Source organism: Thamnophis elegans, chromosome 1 (assembly GCF_009769535.1).
Source record: "Thamnophis elegans isolate rThaEle1 chromosome 1, rThaEle1.pri, whole genome shotgun sequence".
In the NCBI taxonomy this organism is placed as follows: domain Eukaryota; kingdom Metazoa; phylum Chordata; class Lepidosauria; order Squamata; family Colubridae; genus Thamnophis; species Thamnophis elegans.
Genome location: NC_045541.1, coordinates 66,188,546 through 66,214,140, shown reverse-complemented (window position 1 = coordinate 66,214,140; position 25,595 = coordinate 66,188,546). Strand labels below are relative to the sequence as shown.

The 25,595-nt window shown below is 38.2% G+C and overlaps 1 protein-coding gene across 1 annotated transcript in view; it reads left to right on the top strand.

The window, feature by feature from the left end:
• The window catches only part of SPTB (spectrin beta, erythrocytic), a 128,053-nt gene that overhangs the window by 24,446 nt on the left and 78,012 nt on the right, over positions 1-25,595 (top strand). The window contains 1 exon segment of the mRNA XM_032211920.1: positions 20,390-20,570. Coding sequence (XP_032067811.1) covers positions 20,423-20,570 — 148 coding nt within the window. The 5' untranslated portion in view covers positions 20,390-20,422.

Below are 25,595 nucleotides of genomic sequence, written 5' to 3'. Positions count from 1 at the left end.
CATCTTTAACATATAATGTTTGTTTCAAGTTACATTAACATTGTTTTGGAGATTGTCACTTTCATAGAATTATTACAGTTCAAAATGTGGCAATCTTCAAAACAAAGTTGATTGCAACCAGGAGAAAATTTAGGAGCTAAATAAATCATATCAATTCAAAATATAAAACTTTGGGAAAGTAAAACAAAATCCATATGAGAAAGTTCTAACGAACCACATCACAGACTTTCTCAGTATTCAGATAAATTATAACTGCCAGGTGCTATCTATTTTGACTTAGTTCAAAAACATAATTAAAAATGTAATCTTGTCAGAAATTTAACAGTCCTTATAAATCAGTCTAAGCTGACAGAACAGAACTGGAAGAACAAGGTGAAATTTGCAGCTCAAAATAAGTTTAAAATCTCAGCATCAAAATTTGTTAAGGAAATAATCTATAAATAGACCACATACCATTTGTATCCTGTTATATAGTATATAATTACCTAATGCAATAATAAGAGTTATGTTCTGGAAGCATAAAACTTATTACGTTAACACTTTACAAAGATCTAAATTGATCAGGTGAATGAGTCTCATAAACAGTTAAGTCTTTACTGTCTCTATTGAGCATCTAAGTCTAGCCCTTTTTTAAAAATTGAGCATATATCGATATTTATCTTCAGACACTGTTTTAGTAGTGCAAGGTAGAGGGACTAAGTTACAGAGGCGATGAGGGCACTGTTAGGAGTTGTGCAAGAAAGGTTAGAGATAAATTATCCTGGAGAAAATCTATCTATATAATTGCTAAAAGGTGAAAATGACTTAATGGCACATAATCAGTCACGTCCAAATACAGGGAGCATATGATATATCTATGCCCACTTTAATACAGTAGAAAAGAAAATCTGCCATTAACTGTTTCATTTGCTCATTAAAATCTTTATATTTAAGAACCATTTAAAAGAAGTTCTATAATCCTATTTTCTACAGAACAGTGAAAAGGACTGTCAGTTCTAGAAGTATCAACAGAATAAGTGCAGTATCTCTCAAAAGGAAAAAGAGTGATGAGATCTGAGACGTACTGTTGTGAGAGATAGAAGCTGTTTCATCATGCATGAAGTAGAAACTGAGGCTTACTTAACTGATCAATTTCTGCTTGCCTATCTGGAAATGATAGAAAAGGTCAAAGATTAAAAAGAATAATAAGTGATTATAATATCCTATGTAAGGAAAAGGAGCTGGAAGCTTAAGTAAGGGTTTCATCTTTTCCATTTATGATCAAGTGACAAGAAGGGAAAGCAAGATTCTAGAAGTAAAGAATTATTTGAGAGTGGCTGTTAAAAAAGATCTGGATTCTTAGATCACATGGGCCGAATCTCTAGTATAAGGAATCTTTAGGCAAAGATGGGCAGGGAAAACAATGAGATTCAACATTGTCCTGAAGAATCTTAACAGCCTTAATAAACCAATTATAAATTTGCCCAGACTTTTTGCAATCTTTCAGGTGAAAAGTTCTGTTCTCAGACATAACCTGTCTGGTATTTATAGTGTTCACAGTTTAATGCCTTCATATCCTGCCTCATTCCAAGGATAATGGCTATCATCTTTCTAGCAAATTTGTAATGGAGGAAGATGGTGGCATATTATTATGTGCATCCAGACAAATAAAACTGTCTCCAATGCAAAAAACAAAAAAGCAATATCCTGTATAAAACAGTTATTTATTTTCTTAGTTACTTACTTAGCTTATATGAACCATGAATTGATTCTGAGTGGTTACCATTCCTACCATTTATAAACAGAGATAAAATAACAAAAATAACTAATAATGAACAGTGCAAATGATAAAATATTCCTATGCTAAGGGATCATAACTTTATATAAAAGTATATTCTTTAAACAAGTGGAAACCCCCTCATATTGTTTTCTTTTCAAAGGTCTATTGAAATAGGTTATAATTACTTTCCTAATAATGTTAAGGTAACTAGAGGAATTCTTTTCCAAAGGGGCCCCTACATTTGCTTAAATGGTTTTACTTGTCTGACAGAATGGAATTTATAACATTTTCATCAGATAACTGCTAATAACATTGCCAATTTTGCTTTTTTTGTAGGCTTCATTCCTTTTCTTTGAACAGGAAATCCCTATTCAGAGTCATTTCTTAAAATACTTTTGTAACCCTATTTCCAAAATAGTTTTTTGTAGAGACAGAATGTGATTCTGAACTTATGAATCTCCTTTAAGTTGTTAATGAATTGTCTAAATCAGTACAGATACGGTAGTTCTCACTTAACAACTGCCTTGTGCAGTGACCATTGGAAGTTGCAATGTTGGTAATCAATTTCATAGGGCAAGGGTCACGTAAACAAGTACAGGTAGTTTTTGACTTATAGCCATTCATTTAGCAACTATTCAAAGTTAACAACAGCATTGAAAAAAGTGACACAACCAGTCCTCACACTTACAACTATTGTAGCCTCCCCAGTAGTAACATGATCAAAATTTGGGCATGTGTTAACCAACATGTATTTACAACAGTTACAGTGTCCTGGGGTCATGTGATCACCATTTGTGACCTTCCCAGCTGGTTTCCAATAAGCAGTCAGTGGAGTAAAGCCAGATTCATTTAATGGCTATGTGATTCACTTAACAACAGTGGTAATTCGCTTAACAACCATGGCAAAAAGGTCATAAAGTCAGGCATAACTCACTCAACAACTGCCTTATTTGACAATGGAAAATGTAGTCCTAATTATATGTCAAGGACTACCTGTATATCATAATATTTCTTGTCCATTCTTAAGATTTTTAAACTGAAAAATTAAAATATCAGGACAAAGAGTTGCTGAGTTACCTACCTAAATAAGGGAATCAAAGTTGAGGTGAATCTAAATTGATTTGTCCCTCAAGAATGGTAAACGCTTATGGCCAACCACAAGCATTCAAGGCTTTGGACAATAAAGACCCTTGGTTAAACTTGGCTCTGAGTTGAAGTCCTAGCTGTCAAACTGAACTGAAGCACTGAAACAGGTTTCCTAAACAATTTTGTAAAATCTGTACAAAGCCTGATAAAACATTCTCTTTGCAAGTATTTTAAAATACTTTAAGCACTAATCTTTTTTCTGTTCAACTTGTTTGTCTGTCTTCATTAGAGATATAAAACAACTCTGAGTTTTATATTGGATATCTTAGAATTATGTATTTTATGGCTAACTGAAGGACAATAAATATGCAAACTGATTTTAACGAGCAAGCTCATGCTGGTAACATTTAATACTTCCTGTTTGCATTAAAATACATTGATAAAAGAGATCTCAGATGTTAACATTCTAACATGATTGTGTTGATAGTTATCTGAGATTAGAAGAGTTAACTTCCAAGAATGTATGCCAACTGTTTAAAATAACGTCTGCAGAATTCAATGCTTCAGGGATGTTGAACTAATGCAAATTTCGCTGAACATCTTTCAAAACAAAAGCAATGCTCAAAAGTGCATTGATGACTTGTGTTTTCCTGATGTTACTGGCAAGGTAACACAACGTACTTGATACCCATTCAAAATTTAAATGAAGTATCTACCAGTACCTTGAATTATTAGTAAATGTGTGCAGAATTGTGACCAAGAAAAAAAAGCAAACTTTTATATTCTATGCCTATTTTTCTGGGAGGCAGTTTTTTCCCTACCATACATGTGCATTTGCAAATAACTCTGAATTTTGGGCCTGGTTCAGTCAAGCAGAGATTCATTTGAAAGTGCTGGCAGAGCTGCAGTTTAAATATTATATTAACATTTGTTTAGTATATAAAAAGTTATTGATACATTAACATGTAACTGCAAAGTTATATACTGTAGCTAGAATTAGCTTGTATATATGGTATCGGGATTTTTAAAACATTATTTGCAATGTGTTACTTCTTGTTTTCTCATTCATCAGGAGATAAATTAAAGTTATTTCACTGTAGTTTTGTTCTCAGTTTCTTATTCTCTGTGCCAAGGGTCATTGAATTCTGGACTGAATACATTTTATATAAAAATTGTTTTCAATTGTTTTCATAAACCCTGTTTTCTTTCAAGATATTTATGAAACAGATATATTGCCTCCACTCTATTACTGTAGTAGAAGCAGTGAAGTTGATAGATGTGAGTCAAGAGATGTGTGTAAAGTGGAGGAGCCTATTAGCCAGGAGGGCAAATAGTATCACAGAAGACAGTGAATATAAGCATTCTTTCCCCCTTACTTACAATACAATAGCAGAGTTGGAAGGGACCTTGGAGGTCTTCTAGTCCAACCCCCTGCCTAGGCAGGAAACCCTATACTGTTTCAGACAAATGGCTATCTAACATCTTCTTAAAGGCTTCCAGTGTTGTGGCATTCACAACTTCTGGAGGCAAGCTGTTCCACTGATTAATTGTTCTAACTGTCAGGAAACTTCTCAGTTCTAAGTTGCTTCTCTCCTTGATTAGTTTCCACCCATTGCTTCTTGTTCTACTCTCAGGTGCCTTGGAGAATAGTTTGACTCCCTCTTCTTTGTGGCAACCCCCGAGATATTGGAACACTGCTATCATGTCTCCCCTAGTTCTTCTTTTCATTAATCTAGACATACCCGGTTCCTGCAACTTGAATGATCTGCCTGCCTTATCAATTATTTCCATTATTTTGGCACAGTTGTATATTGCCAATTTGTAAAAAAATTAATTGCGTGCATTGAAATTGTGCCACAGAGACAAAACAAGGCACTATAATGTCTTTTTTCTATAGCAGAGATTGGTAGTGAACTTGTTTGCTTAGTAAGAAAGATGGTCTTGAACTTTCCTTTAACAGAAATAATGAAATGGTCACTAGGATAACAATTATCAAACTTAATGGAATCTACAAATAAAAAGCAAAGAGGCACTACTGATTTTCCTATTCTGTATTGTAAAATAAATAAACTTAAATGGAACAAATTCAGACATTGGACTAAGATGCCCCAAAGGTGCTTTTTCCAAAGCACCTGGAAAATGCACCTTTGGGACCTGGATGATTGAGAATCTCCATAGATTTTGGACCAAGCTAGTGGTCACTGGGCTTCCTCACTTTTTTCAAAAAACTAAATAATTTACATGTTTTGCTTTTTACACTCCTTTGACATTTATCCTCAATTTTCAGTTAAATGGGGTGGGGTAGCAATCATGATGTTTCTGCAAAACTTCCTTCATCTCACTATAACTGGCTATTCTTTTTAATTGTTTGTCATAGCATAGGAATAAGATTGGAATCTTAGTGTAATGGACGATAGAAAGTTACTACTAAATCATGTGGTTTGTTAGGTGATTTAGGCAAGTTACATTCTGCCGTTTGAACTACCGTGCTGAATTGTTATCAGGGTACTATGAAAGGCATTACAGTTATTCAAGATTCTGCATGCTAAAAGGTGTTATGGAAACTGATAGTGACTCCCAGTTGCTGCCCATGTTCTACAGATATATGCCGGGGGTTCAAGAGAAAACCCGATCCTCTTAGAGCTGTTTTGAAATGACAGCTGTTTGTAGATAGTTTTAGCACACACTTGCTATCTATATCTTTGAAATGAATTGCATTGGCATGCACGTTTTCCCCACCCTCTCTATCATGCCAGCTTGTGGAAGGAGGGAGGGAGAGACCAAAGAGAAAGAGGCAGTTACCATTCATTGTTACTGCTTTAATGCAAGCATATAATTATGGAATTGCCTGCATGAAGATTATCATAAAATCTTATCTACTTGGGGCCAAGGAAATTTGCGGTAGGCACCTTTTATGGATAATGTTTGTATGTGTATGTGTGTGTGTGCTTGCATGCGTGCTTAGAAATATAGTTGGATAACAATACAGTAGCAGTTTTGAATACTAAAATACCACTCCTATTCAGTGAAAGTATTGGCATCAGACTTACAACTACTTTTGAAATGCTTTACTTGAGGCAGCATTTTTACTTTCAGCATAGTATCTGTATTTAAGGTTCTATCCTACTGAAAGAAAGAGTTCAATTAACCTGATGGGAGTGCATTTTTGTCTCACACACATATCTGGTCAAAAGACTATTCTTTTTAAAACAAGTTATAAGACTATTGCTGTTTAATTTGTCTCTAGCCCTGCAATGTTGTCAGAGAAGTCTGCAAACTGAAAACTGGTCGAACTGAATGAAGTATGGCTGGAATCTATCATAGGATTGTCTGTTTATATCTGTCCTTATTATAGGGTATTCAGTTCACAGTGGGAACAACAAATGCATTTCATGGTACTGTAGCACACATTCCATTAGAAAGATGGGCTTATAGCCATAAAAGCACATGGCATATGCACTCTCAAGAAATTAATAGATATCCAAAAGAAATATATTTTCCTTTTCATGGAAAGCTCCTCCCACCACAATGTGACTATCTGCTTTTATTTTATGCGGTGGGAAGTGAGAATTTAATAAGTAGCTATATGTTTATCATTTAGTGATCAACTAATTATTGCAATGAAGGATAAAAATAGAAGAAATAATATCTAAGCATGATAGAGGAGAGAAGTGTGTGTGTGTGTGTGTGTATGCATGCATTTATGTGCTAACTATTAAAAGGTAGGAAACCTGAAGCTCTCCAAATGAAGAACCAACACTTTTAGCAGCCAAGTTAGTACAGGTAGTCCTCAACTTACAACAGTTCATTTAGCGACCATTTGAAGTTACAGCAACATTAAAAAGGGGAGTTATGACCATTTTTTCCACTTAGGACCATTGCAGCTTGCCCATGGTCATATGATCAAAATTCAGGTGCTTGGCAACTATTTCATATTTATGCAATGTTCAGGATCATGTAGTCACTTTTGCAACTTTCTGACAAGCAATGTCAATGGGGAAGCCAGACTCACTTAACAACCATGTTACTAACTGAACCAGTGAATCACTTAACAACCATAGTGAGAAAGATTGTGAAATGGGGCAAAAAAATCACAACTCTCTTGCTTAGCAACAGAATTTTTGTGCTCAATTGTGGTCGTAAGTTGAGGACCATCTATAGAGTATGTCATTTTGTTTTTTATAATCAGCAGAATGAAAAACTAATTCTTCCACTGTCAAATGTGTTTCTAGGTAGAGACGTAAGTGATGCAGGGGGAAAAAGCATTTTGTCCTGAATACAGAAGTTCATCCTTCTTAAGGAAACAATTTTGGAAAAATGTGGTTTAACGAATCCCAAATGGGGCAAATCCATGTGGGTTGTGTAGTACTTCAATACTGTGCACATTGCAATGAATCAGCTAGTCAAGAAGCACTATCAATGCTTGCACATGGAAGTAGGTAGGTGGGTGGGGTTAGAGGAAAAGCCAAACCAGACACAACCCCCCCTGATAATTCAACTGCTAAATTGCAAAGGACTACGCCTTTCTTGGGTGTGGTTCAGTTCAGCAAGGGCATCTTCATCAAAGGATAAGAAAATCTCTCTCTCCCCACTTTCCCCCCCACAATTGAAAGTACTTGAAAACAGGAATCAATTATCACATCCAATTTGCCTCCTTTCATCTTTATTTCAAAAATTTTGCTGGGTTAGAATGGAGATAGAGATTATCTCTTAAGTTATGGAGCTTTCTTTAAAAACTGTCTTCAGCCTAAAAGTTTTTGTTCATATACTTAATATTTTAAGATTCCTAAAGGGGCCTACATTTTAGGCCTCCTAAATGTGTCTACGTACAAAAACAGAATTACAATATATGCTTGAAACCAGGCATGAAATCTCTTTGGATGAAACAGTCACATTTTAGTCACTATGGATCCTCATGGATCAATGTGTATGACCATAAATATATGTGTTTATATTTGTTCATAAGCAAATATTAATTTATATGGCTACTGAATGCACCAGACTGTTCTAATCATGTATCTCCTGGATGTTAACTTCAGCTTCTTAGTTACCAAGATTTTTAGTCGTCTTCAAGGTCAACTCATTTAAAAATGGCCAGATTGGGAAAGCCTTGTTAGGCTAATCTTTTGTTTCTTTCTCTCTAGAGTATTTTCAGATATACAGCCTACTCATGTACAGATCAATATCTATGCCCCCATATAATACTTAAGATTTTTTGTGTCTTTAACAAATGCTAGATATTCATGGAATTGAACCATCCTACTCTTGTGTCTATTAAAAACCCAGTTCCAACATTGCTTAAATAATTTTTACGATATAAAAATGAAAAGGAGTTACATCCTTGAAAAGTAAAAGTAAAGTATGAACAGAAAAAAATACGAAACAACTCCCTGTCTTAAACTTTGAGGAAAGTCAGTTTAATCATGTAATTATATGTCAGCGTTCCAAATATCATGCAGAATTAAATCAGAGTCCAAGGCAGAGCCATCCTTAAAGTTCCAATTTAATAAGACAGACATGTTGGCACAAACTGTGAAATCCCGAATTTGAAAGCTTCCTGGGTTACTACCCAGTTTAAAGTTCAATATCTTATCCCCACACCCACAAGTTCATCACATGGTCCAATCGTCTTCTGCCACGCTGGCATTTCCACCCATCTAGTTCTAGACAGGTGCAGAGGTGCAGAGACAAAGAATGACCTTGGGCTTCTAGAAAGGAATGACAACAACACATTCTATAATTCTACTCCTTACTATTCCCCCTCCCAATTACTACACTAATGAAACAGCATAGGAAAATAATAGAGTGTGTGGCAGGCCAAATATCCTAAAAGGAATATAACTGCAGGCCTGACAGGCGGTCTCTCCTCAGAAGAAAAACATTTCCTGAAAAGAGAATAACATAAAAGTTAACATTAAAAAATTAATCAACCCCCCCCCCCCAGGGGGACCCTTTGGCTTATCAGGAAACTTCTCATGGAATTGTTTTACTAACTTCTCCATTTTTAGATTCCAGCTTTTCACCCAAGTAACCCTTCCAATGCACTAAATACTGTAAACGATCCCTATTCAGCCTGGAGTCTATGATTTTTTCCACCTCAGATTGTGTTTCCCCTTCTATCACTACAGGAGAAGAGGAAACTTGGGTGGATAGTCTTATGATGGACCCAATTACTGGCTTCAACAAGCTACAATGAAATTCTGGGTCAATTTTCCCCAGACTTCTGGGTAGATTGAGTTGAACTATAACTGGGTTAACTATCTTTATTATTGGGAATGGAACTAGAAATTTTGGACCAAATTTCTGGCTAGGCATTCTTAATCTCATGTATTTGGTAGATACAAAAACTTTGTCCCCCACACGAAAGGGGTTTTGGAGTGAGCGGTGTTTATCAGCTTGCTTCTTGTAGGTTCCTACTGCATCTGCTAGAGCCTTCTTTGTATTTTCCCATCCTTTCTTTAGTGTGTCCATCCATTCATTCAGAGACATGAAGGAGGGAGGTTCTCTAGGCAACTCAGGCATGGCAACAAATTCCATGCCACTGGTAATCTGGAAAGCTGTTAATCCTTTGCTGCTGTGCACCGTGTTGTTGTACGCCACTTCAGTGAAGGGTAGCAAGTCCGACTAGTTGTCTTGCTGATAGTCCACATAACACCAGATGTATTGTTCCACCACCACATTGGCCCTATCTGCTGCGCAGTTCATGCTGGGATGAACCTCTGAGCTTAGTTCTTGTGTGGACCCAATGGACCTCAGAACCTCTCTCCAAAACTTGGCTGTGAACTTGACTCCACAGTCTGAAATGATCCTCTTGGGCACTCCATGCAGGCGATAAATGTGTTTCACAAAAATTTTCGCTAATTTCTTTGAGGATGGCAACCCTGAGCAAGCGATGAAGTGCGCCTGCTTGGAAACCAAATCAATAACTGTCCAGATTACTCTGTTCCCACTGCTGCCTGGGAGTTCCACAATGAAGTCCATTGCGTCCTCTTCCCATGGTCGGTTAGGACTGGCCACTCGTTGTAGTAGTCCAGGGGACTTCTCTGGCAGTGGTTTCATTGTTGCACAAGTAGCACAGCTTTTTACGTAATTTTCCACCTCTGATTTCATCTTTGGCCACCAAAATTGATCCCTGGCGAGGTGGAGCATTTTTAGGAATCCAAAGTGGCCTCCTAGTTCCGCCTCCTGGCTTCGCTGTAGAACTTCCAGCCTCAACTTCGCGGGGACGTACAGTTTTGACCCCTTCCAGGATAATCCATTTTCCATGGTTAGGATATCCTGGTTATTGTTGAGCTACTGGTCTGTTCGGAGCGCCAATTTCATAGTTGTCATCAGCTTATCTTGGCTTCGGTTAGTGACTTGGGCTGCCTTTTGATGGGAGGAAGAAATGATGGGGTGAACAACTTCTCCCTTCTTACTGTCGTCCTGCGGTTTTCTCGATAAAACATCCCCCAACAAAGTTTTTGGTACTTGTTGGACCCCTGGGGTTTTTGTCTCTGCTGCAGGTTCTGGGCTCTTGGGTTCAATTGTCCCTGGGTGGCCCTTTTCCTCCACCGGTGGTAGCGGCACAAATGCAATCATCAATTTCCTACTGCCGTCTTCCCACTTTATCGTAGGCTTCCACTTGTCAAACCATGCAAGCCCCAAGGTAATATTTTCTGGCATCTCTGGAGCCACAATGAATCTGAGAAGCTCATAGTGGTGGCCCACTTGTAACACTACCAGTTCAGTTATTAGCTTGGGTGGGGCCCCTCCAATTAGAGTTCCATCTACCTGCTCAACCCAAATGGGACAGGCTAGAGATCTTATGCGTATACCCAGTTGCTTTACAATCGACATGCTGATAAAGCATCAAGTGCAACTGGTGTCCACAACTGCTTCAACTTCCCCTTCCACTCCTGTCTTGGGTACTTGTAGGTTGGCTTGGAAGCGAAGGGGCGGATAGGTGGAGTTGGAGTGGAGTTTGGAGTTGGAGTTTATTCAATTTGTAGGCCGCCCCATTCCCCAAAGGGACTCAGGGCAGCTGAACAAAAGCCAAGGGAGGGAAAATTACAAAAGCAAGAGAAAACAATCAGACAATACGAACAATTTAAAAGCACAACAGACACAGCAAATTCGAGTAGGGGGGGGGGAACTCAACCCCAGGCTTGCTGGGACAGCCAGGTCTTCACGGCCATCCGGAAGGCCCGAAGGGTGGAGAGGGTCTGAATCTCCACGGGGAGCTCGTTCCAAAGGGCCGGAGCAGCCACAGAGAATGCCCTCCTCCGAGTAGTCGCCAGCCGACATTGGCCGGCAGATGGAATACGGAGGAGGCCTAATCTGTGGGATCGAATGGGTCTGTGGGAGGTAATCGGCAGAAGGCTGTCTCTCAAGTACCCAGGTCCAATACCATGTAGGGCTTTATAAGTAATAACTAGCACCCTGAAGCGTACTCACCATTGGGTCATCTTCAGCATTTTCCTCTTCCGAGGCCTCCCCATTGGTAGGACTCTTCGTCACCTTAGGTTGGGGATCCTCTTCCAGAGGTTGTTGGCCCTTTTCCTCCTCCGAGGTCTCCCCCTTGGTAGGACTTTTCATCACTTTAGGTTGGGGATCCTCTTCCAGAGGTTGTTGGCCCAGACGACTCCTTTCTGGTGGCATCTGGGGCCTTCTCTTTACCGCCGTGGCGGTTGGTGTGCACGTTTGTGGCATTGGGGCTGGAGCCCAACACTGTGACATTCTGTGGCCAAGTTGACAGCAACGGTGGCATTTTATTGGCCCCACGAGGGAAGGAACCTAGTTACATCTCTAAACTTAGGAACCGTCTCATCACATTGTTCCGCTATCCATCCTGCAGCTTTCCCCTCATTCATCCTTTCTTCCATTGTCAAAACTCTTCTTTGTAGGAAGATGGGGTAAGAACCTGTTGGGGCATTGCAGGTGACACTGGAGGGGGGGTGTCAATCCCTGAGTTGGCCACTGCCCAGTTCTCTACCATGGTGCCATCTGCTGAGGGAGGGCAGGTGCCCACTGGCATCGCTTCCATCCATGACCTGGGGTTAAGACCCATCCCAGGGTTGCCTGATTCACAGGTTGCAGTTCAACCAATGATGGCTGGCTAGGGGGGGTTATATGCCAAGGCCCCCTCTGCTGGCTTGGAGGATTTTCCCATGTTGATGGCCAAACAGGTGCCATTGGCATCTATTCCATCCATGACCTGGGAAGAAAGCCCAATTTGGTGGTGCTTGATTCACAAGCTGCAGCCCAATTTTCAGTGGCTGGCTAGTGAGAGATGTTGGCCAAAACCCTTCCTGCTGGTTGGTTTGAATTCCCCATTTTAACTGGGAATCTGTCTTCAACTCAGTTGCAGGGTAATGGGTTGTTTCATTTATTGCTGTTTGGAAGGAGTCAAAATCTCTACTCCAGTTTTTTTCCCCGAGCCTTGGTTGTGGAAGGAGGGGGAGAATCACTCACGTTTAGCTGCTCAAGTTGATCTGGGACTTTCATTTTCCAGCCGTGCAGTGAATTAGTTTTCCCAGTCCCCTCCGGATGCATCTTCCCAGACACTATTTATCTGAAAATTTCCTCTCCCACAAATTCCTTTGCTTCTTGGGAGAGATGTAGAGAAGCGTCTCATTTCAGCTTCTCTCAAAAGCTTTCTCTTAATTGTTTCCTGATATTTTACGCTGACCCGGTCAGTCAGCGTTGGGAGATCAGCACCCCTCACCAGCCCCCTGCAGGGGGGTTGCTGGTGATTTATTTTAAAAGGAGATTTGGGATAATGTCAGCATTCCAAATATCATGCAGAATTAAATCAGAGTCCAAGGCAGAGCTATCCTTAAAGTTCCAATTTAATAAGATAGACATGTTGGCACAAACTGTGGAATCCCGAATCTGAAAGCTTTCTGGGTTACCACCCAGTTTAAAGTTCAATATCTTGCCCCCACACCCACAAGTTCATCACATGGTCCAATCTTCCTCTGCCACGCTGGCATTTCCATCCATCTAGTTCCAGTCAGGTGCAGAGGTGCAGAGACAAAGAATGACCTTGGGCTTCTAGAAAGGAATGACAACAACACATTCTATAATTCTACTCCTTACTATTCCCCCTCCCAATTACTACACTAATGAAACAGCATAGGAAAATAATAGAGAGTGCGGCAGGCCAAATATCCTAAAAGGAATATAACTGCAGGCCTGGCAATTTGTGCTTCTTATCTTGTGCTGTAGCAGAAAAACAACTGTATATTGCAGGTTTGTATTCAGAAACCCTTTAAGATACATTGTTTCATTTCTATATTCAAATAGAGAATTAAGAATAACCATTTATTCAGGTTTAAGAGTATAAGAGTGATGGAGCATGATTTGTGCTCTCTTCCTTCATTGATCTTTATGTGAGTTCCTTTACTTAATCCTAGCTAACACAATCATACATTGCAGGGCTGCAAGGAATGTTATGTAGCCCAACATTTCAGGTTGTGGTATCTGCCAAAAGCTTATATAGCCCCTTCATTACCTAATGTTCCTACTTCGGCATCAGTGTAACTGATGTCCTAAGCATAATTTCTACCGGATACTAAGACATAACTGAGGAAATTGGATGAGATAGTACAGGTACCTGTTTTATCTACATTCCATCCTAGCTCACTTCCTGCTTAGAGCAGCGGTAACTCTGTGACAGGAAAGCAATTCCAATACACAAAAATATCCATAGATGACAGGAATGTTAGAGCTAGGGTAGTATTATTAGAACAGTGCTTGGCATGGTCTTTAGAGCAAACTATGCTTTCTAGAAAGCGTCATGCACAGACCAAACATACAGAAGAGGAGAAAGATATAGGGAATAAATATGGGGGGAGGGGGGAGGAATTGAGATGGAAGGAAAATAATATAATTAGGAAAGATATGTGCAGTTGGATGATAAAGATATCTACTATGATTAAAATAAGATGATATAATATCGTCAGCAATACATTTCTGAGTAGAATTATGCCATTTGGTGAAATAAATTTGTATTGTTTAAGACACATAGAAAACAGAGAGAAGTGGAAGACAGAACTGAACATTACAGAAAAACTGCCTATGTAATTGCTGGTCGATAGAGATAATGTTGCAAAAATGTCATGCCTTTCTAGACAATTTTTATGTATCACTTATTATTTCTGGGCTGTTTTCTAACATGGGAGGTAATAGAGAAGGTAAACGGCTGTTTAATTTATCATCTAGGGAAATAAAAGAAATATTTCCTTTCCTTTCCCATTATAAGGTATCCCAGGACACTAAAATAATTATTTTTCTAATACATGTAATTGGCATAGGAAGTCAGGGACTTGGGTTAAGTAGCTAAGATACTTTATTGCAGACACAAACAACCTTAGTTATGGCAAAGGTTAAGAGTGGGTTCAATATAATTGTACTCCCCCAGGTTTAAATCCTGTGGGTTTTTTTTCTCCCAGTCTCATGATGGATGATTAGTTGCACCTGGTCTGTGTTTACAAAATACTCCTCTGGTCCAAGGCTGCTTTCCAAGGCCAGCCCTAATACCAGCTCTATTCCAAAGCTATAATGCTTGAAACAATATGGTGTGTCTGGGTTAAAATAACCTTATGACATTAGTACCCATACCCCTTGATTCTTCCATATCTATTTGCATATTTACAACTCCAATGCCATGAGCTTAGTTGGAGGCGCTTAGCTTTTTTCAAGTGGTTTTTAACAATCAAGCAGTATCACATCAGATTGATTGACACGATTCTGAATAAAAGTCATAATAATTACACTTGAAGCAGCAATAATATTTTTATAGAATCAAAGGCTTCAAGTCCTCTTCCCCTTACCTGAAAAATAAACAAAATAGACAGGTTGGTTAATAAGCCAATTACCTAGCTACACTCCTATCTGGCCTTAGACCTGGACATAAGAGTGGAAGCAACCTTGCTTTCCCAGATTATATAGGCATGGCTTGACTTGTGACTCTTAAGATACTTGATCTCCCATACTCCATAATTAATTGACACCAAAAATTATCATGGTTAAATAAACACAAATTAGGAGAAGCCGTGTTTAGTATAGAATACAAGAATACATATCCTTTTGTGATAATAGACTTGTCATTGCTCTTTTCACATTTGGGAATGGGAAAGGATCTTTCACTGTGTTTACATAATGCTTTTGCCTGCTTTGACCTTATTTGCTTCTTGCTTTACCAACTTCAACTCTCATATCAGCTCTCCATTTTCTTCTTCCTCTCCTTTCTTGGACTTGGTTGTACCAGGAGTATCTCCTTAATTTCACCTACTAGACATTGGAAGGATGAACCTCTGTTTTTTACATTTCTACATTTTGAAAGCAGGAGCTGACAGACACACACACCTCTCCAGATTTCAAGGGGAGAATTTTCATTTATTTTTTTGGAAATCAGAGAAGTTTCTTTCCAGATTTTCTTCCCACCTTTTCCAAACACTATGAAAGTGAGGAAATTTCCTTCCTTTTGCAGGGGACAGTTCAGAAGCAGGAGGCAATTGTGGAAAGCTGTACATTTTGAGTATGGCTGGAAGCTGCAGATGAAAGGTGTCAGTACTGAACTGTGGAAATACTGGAGGAATTTGACATTGTACTTCTTAGATGCCAAATGGAGGGGATAAAACTGATGGTAAACTGGTTGTGATTTCCAAAATCCATATAAGACAATGGTAAAAGTGGAGATCTTGTAGAAGACCTTCGTATGAGCTAGTTCTTGCAGTTATTGGAGAACTGGAGGGTATGTGAAACAGGGAAAAGCTAAAAAAAATTTGGCAGGAGCCACGGATGGTAGGCAAGTGGCCTGAAATGGTGACATCTGAGTAGAGGCATGAACGGTGTTATTATAAGCAAACTCAGCCAGTTGTCGTATTAGTAGTTTACATAGCAACAAGGATATTACCCTAAGGTGGCATTTATCGTCTCCATTTCCACATCCGACTGTGGATGATGACCAGAGAACAGGTGGAGCTTAGCATCCAATAGTTGAAATACAGCCATCCAAAAATATGCCATGAACTATGTATCTCTGTCAGAAATTAAATGTTTTGATAAGCTGTGGTTCAGGAAAACTTGTCAAATAAATAGATGAGTTTTCTTAGGACGCCATAAAAGGAAATGAAATGAACCACCTTAAAAACAAAGGTCAGCTACCACCAGAGAGGCATCTCAAGCCTTAGTATATGAAATATCAATAATAAAATCCATGGATACTATGTCTGAAAGTCACCTTAAGGAGTAGGGAAATCAGGTATCTAGCTGACCTGGTGGTAGAAGTTTGGCCTGGTGACTAAATGACAGAAAGAAACACAACCATTGATAGCCATCCCAACATACTATCAAAAATCATGGTAGAATGAAATGATAGTTTTAAAAAGTTCAAAATGTCCTAGTGGATAAATGCTGCAACAGAGCTATAAAACCTTTTACCTCATAATGTTCTATAAATCAGGCAACAACCATCTCGAATAAAATTTGTGAGGTTACAGTGGTTATATTTGGCATAGAATTTGTCTTGATTTTTACTATAACACGTCTCAAAATTAGCCACTTATATTTTTAAATGAAGGGCCACGATGATTCTGTGGCTAAAGACACTGAGTTTGTCAGCTGAAAAGCTGACAGTCCGGCTTTCAGACCTGAGCACCGTTTGACAGAGTGAACTCCTTGCCCCAGTTCCAGCCAACCTAGCAGTTTGAAAGCATGCAAATGCAAGTTGATAAATAGGAACCACTTTGGTGGGAAGGCTCCATGTGCCTTGGTATATAGTCATGCTGGCCACAGGACTACAGAAATGTCTTCGAAAAACACTGTCTCTCTTGGCTAAGAAATGGAGATGAGCGTCGTTTCCTAGTGTTGGACATGACTGGACAGAGAAAACCTTTATTGTTACCTATTATTGTATCTATTCCAAGTCATAATAACAATTCCTATCATAAACTAGCAGGTTAAGAATGTTGTTCAAAAGAAACCACTGGGTGAAACCAAAAGAAACCACTGCTAAGTGAATATTGGCAAGTGGAAATCTCATGTTTTAATATAAAATTGTGTCTGTGCACATGCACTTATATGTACACACATACTTTCATAACTGCCTATAAACTAGATGAATAAAATGTGGCATAAGAAAATAGTTGTAGTACAGAACAAGAGGAAAAAGCAAAGAGAACAAGCTGGCCATGATTGGACTAATAAGCAACAAGAAGAAAGTTACTCAGTATTTTTAAATAAATAAATTACCAAAGGGTTTGTCATCTTTACCTATTCCCATTATTTTTATGCATCTGGTTAATATATAGATAAAATGGAAAAAAAAATAGGGCTACTAGATCTGGACTGGGTAGCAGCAATTGAATAAACTGTGTATGTTTTTTACCATCTAGTGGCTGTGTGGACTTTTGCACCTTGGAAGGAAAATTTCCTTAAGGAAATTAAACTTCAAAAGTTAATTAAAAACATAATCAATTTCTCCTACTTCCATTACAAGAAACACCTTGTCTGGGTACTCAAGAAGGAGCCTATAATTTCTTGGCCTGTCATTAATGATAATTGAACAGATCGGCACTTGCTGCATTGGATAAGATATAATCCCTTACAAGCAGACTCTTAAACTAGCACTTTCAGCTTTAATTACAAGTGGGACATTTCTGGTAGCATTTGTAACAAGCTGAGATGATATCATGATGATATTATGAAAACACTCCAATTATATACTTGCATTACATGTGAGTCATGGCAAGTGTGTAATCATTACACACATGATTTTTGTCCTTTGTGGCACCCATTATAAGATCAAATCCATTAAATGTGTTTTGCTACAAAGGCATCAGCTAGAAGGGTCTTAGAAGAAAAAGAAAGCATTCCACAGAACATGAAGCAAACAAATCTTACTGAAGTAAAACATTATTTTCCTTATGCTTAGATTATATTGATTTCTGCATGAATTAGATAAACTGAATTGGGTCATCTGATATTGGGTCATCTTGACAAAAATGATGAAAATGATATAATTTATGTGGTCTCCTTTATCTTAGTATACAGCTAATCCTTGTTTAACAAACCCGTGTTCAGTGACCATTCAAAGTTACAATGGTGCTGAATAAATGGTAATTAATGACTAGTCCTTGATGTTTTGGCTATCCCAGGACTCCTATGGTCATGTGATAGTGATCTTCTGGCACCCACACAGCTTCCCCTGCTCAGCAACAGCCTTGTCCTGTTGCACCTACACATCCTCCTGGCCAGGCAGCAGCCATTTACCTACCTGTCAGCCTGCTTGGAAGATGCTTGGGACTTTCTTAATGATCCATGATCCTCACATAGTGATGGCAAGAGGGAGTAACAGGATTGCCATTGCACTTCATAGCCTCATAATTTAGCAACAGAAATGCTGGCCCCAATGACTATCATCAACTGAAGACTCTAATGCATTTATAATTAACCTAGAATAAACATATAGAAGGGAACCAAACCATTATTATTAGCTGTGTTATTTTACTCTGCTATTTTTAAAGCCTTTATTGTAGAAAAAGCTTGGATATATGAAAGAATTTATGAAAGTGTTGGGAAGAGGAAACTAGGTACATTTTGGGTGTGAATGTTAGACATTCACCTACTGAAAGTATTGTGTAGATTATGATAGGAAAAAATCAGCTCATATGCAACTTTGTAAACTGTGGAGATTGATGAAGTGTTTTTGTGTTCCATTTAATAATAGTATCCACTGTGAGAGAGGCAATAATTGCCCTGTCAGGTACATGATATGAGAAAAACGGGGAAACACATTACCATCTAGCTATTTGTCTATCTTTCATCCATTGGTCCATCTGGGTCTGCAGGAGGTTTCATCACCTCCTGGAGAAATCATACACTGAAGTGTCAGTCATTGCACATGCCCCTTTGTGAAGTTTTAAAGTGGCCCTAAAGAACCATGCTATTATCTTATAAAGGAAAGAAACGGGGGCTCTAATCTGCTACTGTTATTGCTGCATAGTCTTATTAGCTCTGCCAGGGAGATGGGGAAAAATAAAGAATAGAGGGAGTAAATATTAAGATAATTGTTAGAGGGAGAATAGTGAGAAGCTGCAGTTGTTTTCCCACTTTCCTGGGCCTTGCAGGAAACGAAGAGCAGGTGTCCGGCTAGTTCTTGATACTTCTTTCCCTCCTTTCAAACCAATAAGTCAAGAGTGACAAAGAAGATAAGTGCTCTAACCTGAAAGTCCTTCTTTTTACTGTTCTCCGTTGCAAGTAAAGTCATGATGCAAAATGTAATCCTGGATGAAAGTACTGACCTGGCATGTATCATGAAAACGTTGAGAAAATAATATAACAGACTGGGATGGGAAGCTGGAGAGCTGGCATGGCGTGTCCCTAAGAATTCCATCTTAGCGATCCGAAGTTCCATCTGAAAATATGTCAATTTCAAGTGTTTGTTTATATTGCATGGATTTAGACTGCTGGGACAGTATAGTGTTAGTGTTAGTAGACAGTCTAGTCTGCTCTACAACCGTCTCTCTTATGGAATTATATAGGGTGATTTTTAGTATGGCAGTCCAATTCTTTAAGGGATTCTTATTCTGGGAGGTTCAGCACCTATGTAGAGGTTGTTCAGATATGTGTTGGTAAAGTCTTCCATAAATGGCATGATACTCATGAATCTGTCCCAGTTTGTTTTTGGTCCTGTGCCTACAGCAGAGCACATGTTAGAGTTGGTATTTTGTATAGCTTAGGGCTGGTGTTTTGAAGATGTAGGATCTCTCTCATGCTGTCCTACATTGATCATAAAGTGATCTTTTAGATATTGTTGTTTGTGTGTGTGTGTTACAAATCTGTGCAGTAGTTGAGAGGGTTAACTGATTTGACCTAGATGCCTCCTCAACCAATATGATTTCTCAAATATATTTTAGGAATTTCTGTTACTATTTCTCTTGAAGCCTTGGCCAGTATGTGGAATTCCAAAATGAATCAGACAATTGACTTTTTTGTTCCTAAGTGCCATCCTCCCTCTAACAGAGGAAAATCAGCACTTACTTTACCATGCAGCTTTTTGTTGTTGCTTTTTTATTTTAACTTCAAGGTTTTTAGAGATGATGTTTTTTACATTAAAAAGAAATGGTTTGAACCTTTAACTTCTTTTTAAATGTAACTTTTTTGTTACCTTTTAAAAAGATATTATTTGCATCTTGATTTCTTCACACTTGCAGTCACTTTAGTAACATGTTGGAAAATGTTGGGAGTGTGGTTTGACTCATTTTACCACCAGTTTATTTCATTTTGGGATACAGTACATTTTGTACACAATTTACATTTTTTAGCTTTCTGTTAGCTAGTGTTTCAAATAACAATAAAAGTAATACTATGATAAGCATAATCTTTCCATAACCAGACCTGTTGGTCACATTAATTCTGATGCATTCAAATATTCCGATGGAGGCTACGGCAATTCTCCAGGCAAGAGTTAGCATACATCAATGTGTAAGAGAGCATTTTTATAGGGCATTTTTATATTGGAGTAGTAACATTGGTTTATATCCCCTTTGATGATAGCTGAAATTAGAGAAACAGCAAAACTCCTAGAACATGACATCAGCAACTGATTTTGATCATTTGGAGATTCAGCCACAGTATAATCGAATCAATGCTCGATGGGAAGCCTCTGATGATGAGTTGGACAATGACAACAGTTCTGCCAGACTCTTTGAGAGATCCCGGATCAAAGCTCTAGCAGGTAAATGTACTGCATTTTACAAACTGGGGCATTTATTAATAAATTGATCCTAAACTTTCTTTCTGAGGCAAGAATACATGCAACTGTGACCCTTTCCTCCTTTTCTTCCCTTCCTTTTGCTGCCTCTCCTTTTTTTCTTTAACAGCAGTCTGAGAAATCCATTGACATAGAATCAGGTCATACAATGTGTGGCTTCTAAGCCTAGCAAAATACACCTGCCTTCTGTTGCAGGTTATAGCTACTGGAACACCCTTCCCTTTTTTCATCCTTCCAGATAGCCAAGAAAAATTAGAGGTTTTTTTTTAAAAACCTTGTTATCTATTCTTAGTATGGTTTACTGGGTAATATTGCATAGACCTATTTTGAAGTTTCAGTGTCTTATGGGGGGAGGGGGAAGAGTGTGTGAATGAATCCTTACTGCAGAACAGTTGCAGAACATCAGAGTACAGGTAGTCCTCGACTTATAACCACAATTGAACTCAACATTTCTGTTGCTAAGTGAGACATTTCTTAAGTGAGTTTTGCCCCATTTTAGGACCTTTCTTGCCACAGTTACTAAGTGAATCACCGCAGTTGTTAAATTAGTAACAGAGATGTTAAGTGAATCTGGGTTCCTTATTGATTTTGCTTGTCAGAAGCTCAGAAAAGTTGATCACGTGACATTTGGGCACAGCAACAGTCATAAATACGAACCAGTTGCAAAGCATCTGAATTTTGATCACACATCCATGGGGATGCTGCAAAGGTCATAACTGTAAAAGACGGTCATAAGTCACATTTTTCAGTGCTGCTGTAACTTTGAATGGTCACTAAATGGACAATTGTAAGTCGAGGACTCCTGTATTTACAATTCGGTACTAAGTCCATTTATCCTTCGTTCTAGACATTTATCAGTCTCCCCTTTCCTATTAATCCCTTTGCTAAACCGAGCCTGGGCGTGGCCAGCATGTGAAGAATCCCACCCATGGGCCAGGAGTTTGACAGCCCTGTAGTAAGGCTTGTATCTGGAGCAGATGGGAAGCTCCACTTTAATAAATCAGATGAGCTAAATGCAAAATTAGGTAAATTCATGTACTAGCAGAGGATGAGACAAAGTATCATGAGGAATAGACCTTAAAAGACAGCTAGCAAGGTATCTTTGTGTCTCTTTAAGGGGGAAATATGGATAGTGTGGTTTCAGATTTAGGATTCTTGGGTGCTCTGCCTCTGTGAAGTGATTGCGAAGATTTAATAAATTATTCTCAACAGCTTAACTTTCTATATTGCTTTGGTGACAATATAATTAAAATAGTATAATCATAAAACAATAGAATAGCAATTAATTAGAAAGTAAAACTTTAAAATCTGCTCTGCTTTACCTCACTTAGTGGAGACAGATGGAGAAGAGTAATTGAGAATGATCTAAATTCCTAATTAGATCCATATGGGGGAACTGATCCTTGATCTCAGGTCTTAGCCTATTAAAGTTATCCTGATAACAAGTCTTAGCCCGTTAAAGGTCAAAAACAGGATTTAAAATGGATTTAAACTGGAAGCCAATGCAGACAATAAAACACTTATATGTAGATTTAAATTGGCCAGTTTCACTTTAAAATCTAGCAACTATATTCTAAATCAAAGCTATATTTACATAATATGCATAACAAGACCTGGATTCTTAAATACTGTTTGGTACAGCCATAAACTGTTGGCTCAGATTGGTATTTCAGAGTCTATATGAACCTCCATGACCATAGGATAAACCCCATAGATAGTTATTGAGTAAAAGACTGGAATTTCCTGTATCTCCTAGTTCATAGCAAAGAGGATACTAGAAATTTCTTATGTCACAAATCTGTCACTTTTCAAATGCCGTATTTTTCACACTATAAGATGCACCAGACCATAAGATGCACATTAGCTTTAGAGGAGGAAACAAGGAAAAAAACCTGCCTCCCAGCATCCATCTGGTATTCATCTGGCTAGCGTCCTTGCAGCAAATAGCAAACAGCCTGGTCAGCTTCAGCATGTTATTGCAGCCCCAGCACATGGCTCATCAAGGATTCTGCTCTGTTGCATCCACCACAAGTCAACTGAGCTGAGCTGCTGCTGCCAGCGGAGAATGCTGGAGCCTTCGCTGCTGAGCAGCTGATTGGCAGTTAGATCGGCCTCCAGGAATACCACTGATCAGCTGTTCTAGGCGGCGGGGATCGCCGCTTGCCATCACCACTCGCTGCTGCTGCTCGCCACCACTGCCATTCGCCTAGAACAGCTGATTGGCGGTATTCTGGGAGGCCAATCCAACCGCCGATCAGCTACTTGGCAGTGAAGGCTCCAGCGTTCCCTAGTGGCAGCAGTGACAAGCAGCAGCAGTGAATGCCACCACATCACCAACCCCCCTTCCCCACCGCAATATTTGCTCTATAACATGCACAGACATTTCCACCTACTTTTTTTTGGGGGGGGGAGTGCATCTTATAGTGTGAAAAATACAGTAGTTTCAAACAGTGCTTTATCACTACTAACTCTTCTTTGCATCTATTATTGCTATTTTTACTTACTCTGAACATGACATGAGCATTTTATAAAGCTTGAGTGCTTGATAGACTGGCACATTGCAAGATGTTTCTCAGATGCAAGATGACTTTATTTTGACAGCTGCCTTCTCTTCAGATGGGAGAGCTAACAGGTTCATCTTCGTTTCTCTGTCTTTTATGCACGTTTCCTTCTTCTATTCCTTACTTTAAGTATAGAAGATTTTGGACTGAGTATGGATTACAATGCTTAACATGGAAATTACATGGAGGAAATGCTTCTCAAAACAGAAAAAAAATCATTTGAAAATTAAAGTAAAACATTATTTCTCTACAAGAGACTCACATCAGAAAAAAGATATAAAACATTTGGCCTATAAATCCTTGAGTGAAGAATTTATTTCAGCAGATGTCAAAAAGAGAAAAGGAGTTGTTATGTATATTAACCCTCAGCTAAATAGAAATTAATTTATAGGGGGTTAAAACTATGGTGCTGAGTGTTTATTCCCCAAATGAAGTGACTTTTTACAAACAACCAATGCATAGACTAGTAGATTTTTCTTATAAAAGATCGTGTTTGGGGGTGATTGGAAATGGATTGATCTCTCCCCAACTGGATAGGATTCAACAAAAAAATATTAAAATTACTCAAGGTAAATTACCAAAACTCCTTTTTGATTTGAAGAACAATTTAGGATTGGTTGATATATGGAGACAGAAAATGGAAGGTTCAAGAGTGTGTACAGTACTGATTTTATTCTTTTCAGGAATAGATATGTTTTGGCTACTAAAATTTCCAAAGTAGAAATTTTATTGTGGTGGAATCACCGGCAAAGGAGGAGGGGAAGTAAAAAAGGCATGCCTACATGGAATCGCTCTGTGGGAGGAAATGGCAGAGGTCAGAGAATTGAAGCCTAATCTGCTGATTCCTAAGGGAATGCAATCAGTCTAGCAAAGTTAATCTTAGGTGCAAGGAACCAGAACAACTTTGTGAATAGGCCCAAGCCTATTGTTGATCACCTCTTTTGCAAGAATCTTGTCAGCTTGACGGCATTCCCCTGGGAACCAGCCAATATGGGCTTCAGTTGTCTGTTCTTTGCTGTTTCCTCCCACGGAACAACTCACGCTGGAGTGCTCTTTTACTCCCTCCACTCCTTTAACTGGTGATTCCACCACATTTATCAAAGGCTTTTTCAGGCCAAAATCAAATGAGTCTGATTTAGGGGGAAAAGATCTAGTCCTTTTAAATGGGGAGTAAATACAATGTCAGTATGGAAGGAAAAAAAGAAAGTATTGAACATTATGAAAAGAAATTAAAAGAATTTTTAGAAAATAATTTAAATTAAGACTATTGATTTGAGAATGGTTTGGGATGCTATTGAAACCATTATTAAAAGTTACTAAATATAACAAAATATTGAACTTAAGAGGAAGAGGCTAGAGAAAACACAAAATACTTTGGATGAGATCAAAAGAAAAGAAAAATCAAAGAGGGAATATAAGTATTTTTCTACAAATTAGGATTTCAGAGCAACTGCTATCCATGTTAACAGTAAGAGAAATGGAAATAAAATTGAGTTATGTTAAACAAAGAAATTTTGAATTGGCAAATAAACCAGGTAAAGGGTTGGCTTATAAATTAAGAAGAAAAGAAAATGATATTGAAATTACAGAGGGAAATGTTGTATTAACCGATAACGAGGCCATATAAAACATTTTATCAATATTATTCTTATTTGTATAGAAGACATATTACAATGGAAAAAAATAGAGGAATATATCAGAAAATGAAATACACTAAGGATTACAGAACAACTAAGATAAATTATGAATGGACTTAAACAGTAATGGAAGTTTCAAAAGCTATTAAAAGATAGATTGGGGAAGATGCTTGGACTTATCAAGTCTGTATTATAAGTGTTTTGAGTATGAACTTTTATATCCTCTACAAAGCTTGATAAACTCTATTTTACAGAAAGAAAAGATGTAAGAAACTTGGAAAGACACTAATGTTTCATGAACATCCAAAGAGGGAGATTTCACTTTAGCAAGAAACCATAGACTAATATCACTATTGAATAATGATTATATTGTCTACAACAATTTTTGCTGAAAGTCTGAAAATAATTTTGCAAGAATTTATTCATGAAGATCAATGTTGGTTTTTAATCTAAAAAGATAGAGGGTAACGTTAGAACTGTGCTAGATATTTTGGTATGTTTGGAACAACATAATAAAAAACAAGCCATGTTGTCCTCATTACGACATGGGCAGATATGCTGAGCTACCAGGATTTTACTGCCTTGCAGAAGTACCAATGGAAAAAAGCTGAATCTAGTTTTAAAAAATGTGATTCTCAGTTTAGGGAAAGTGAAATTAACACATATCTTACTGGTTTCCATACTTCTGTATTCAAATTCTATCATGTTGGGACAACCTGTGGAATTCCATATCTCTTATGGAGATGATAATTGAATAATTAATTGCATAGCTTTATTGTAACCTAATGATA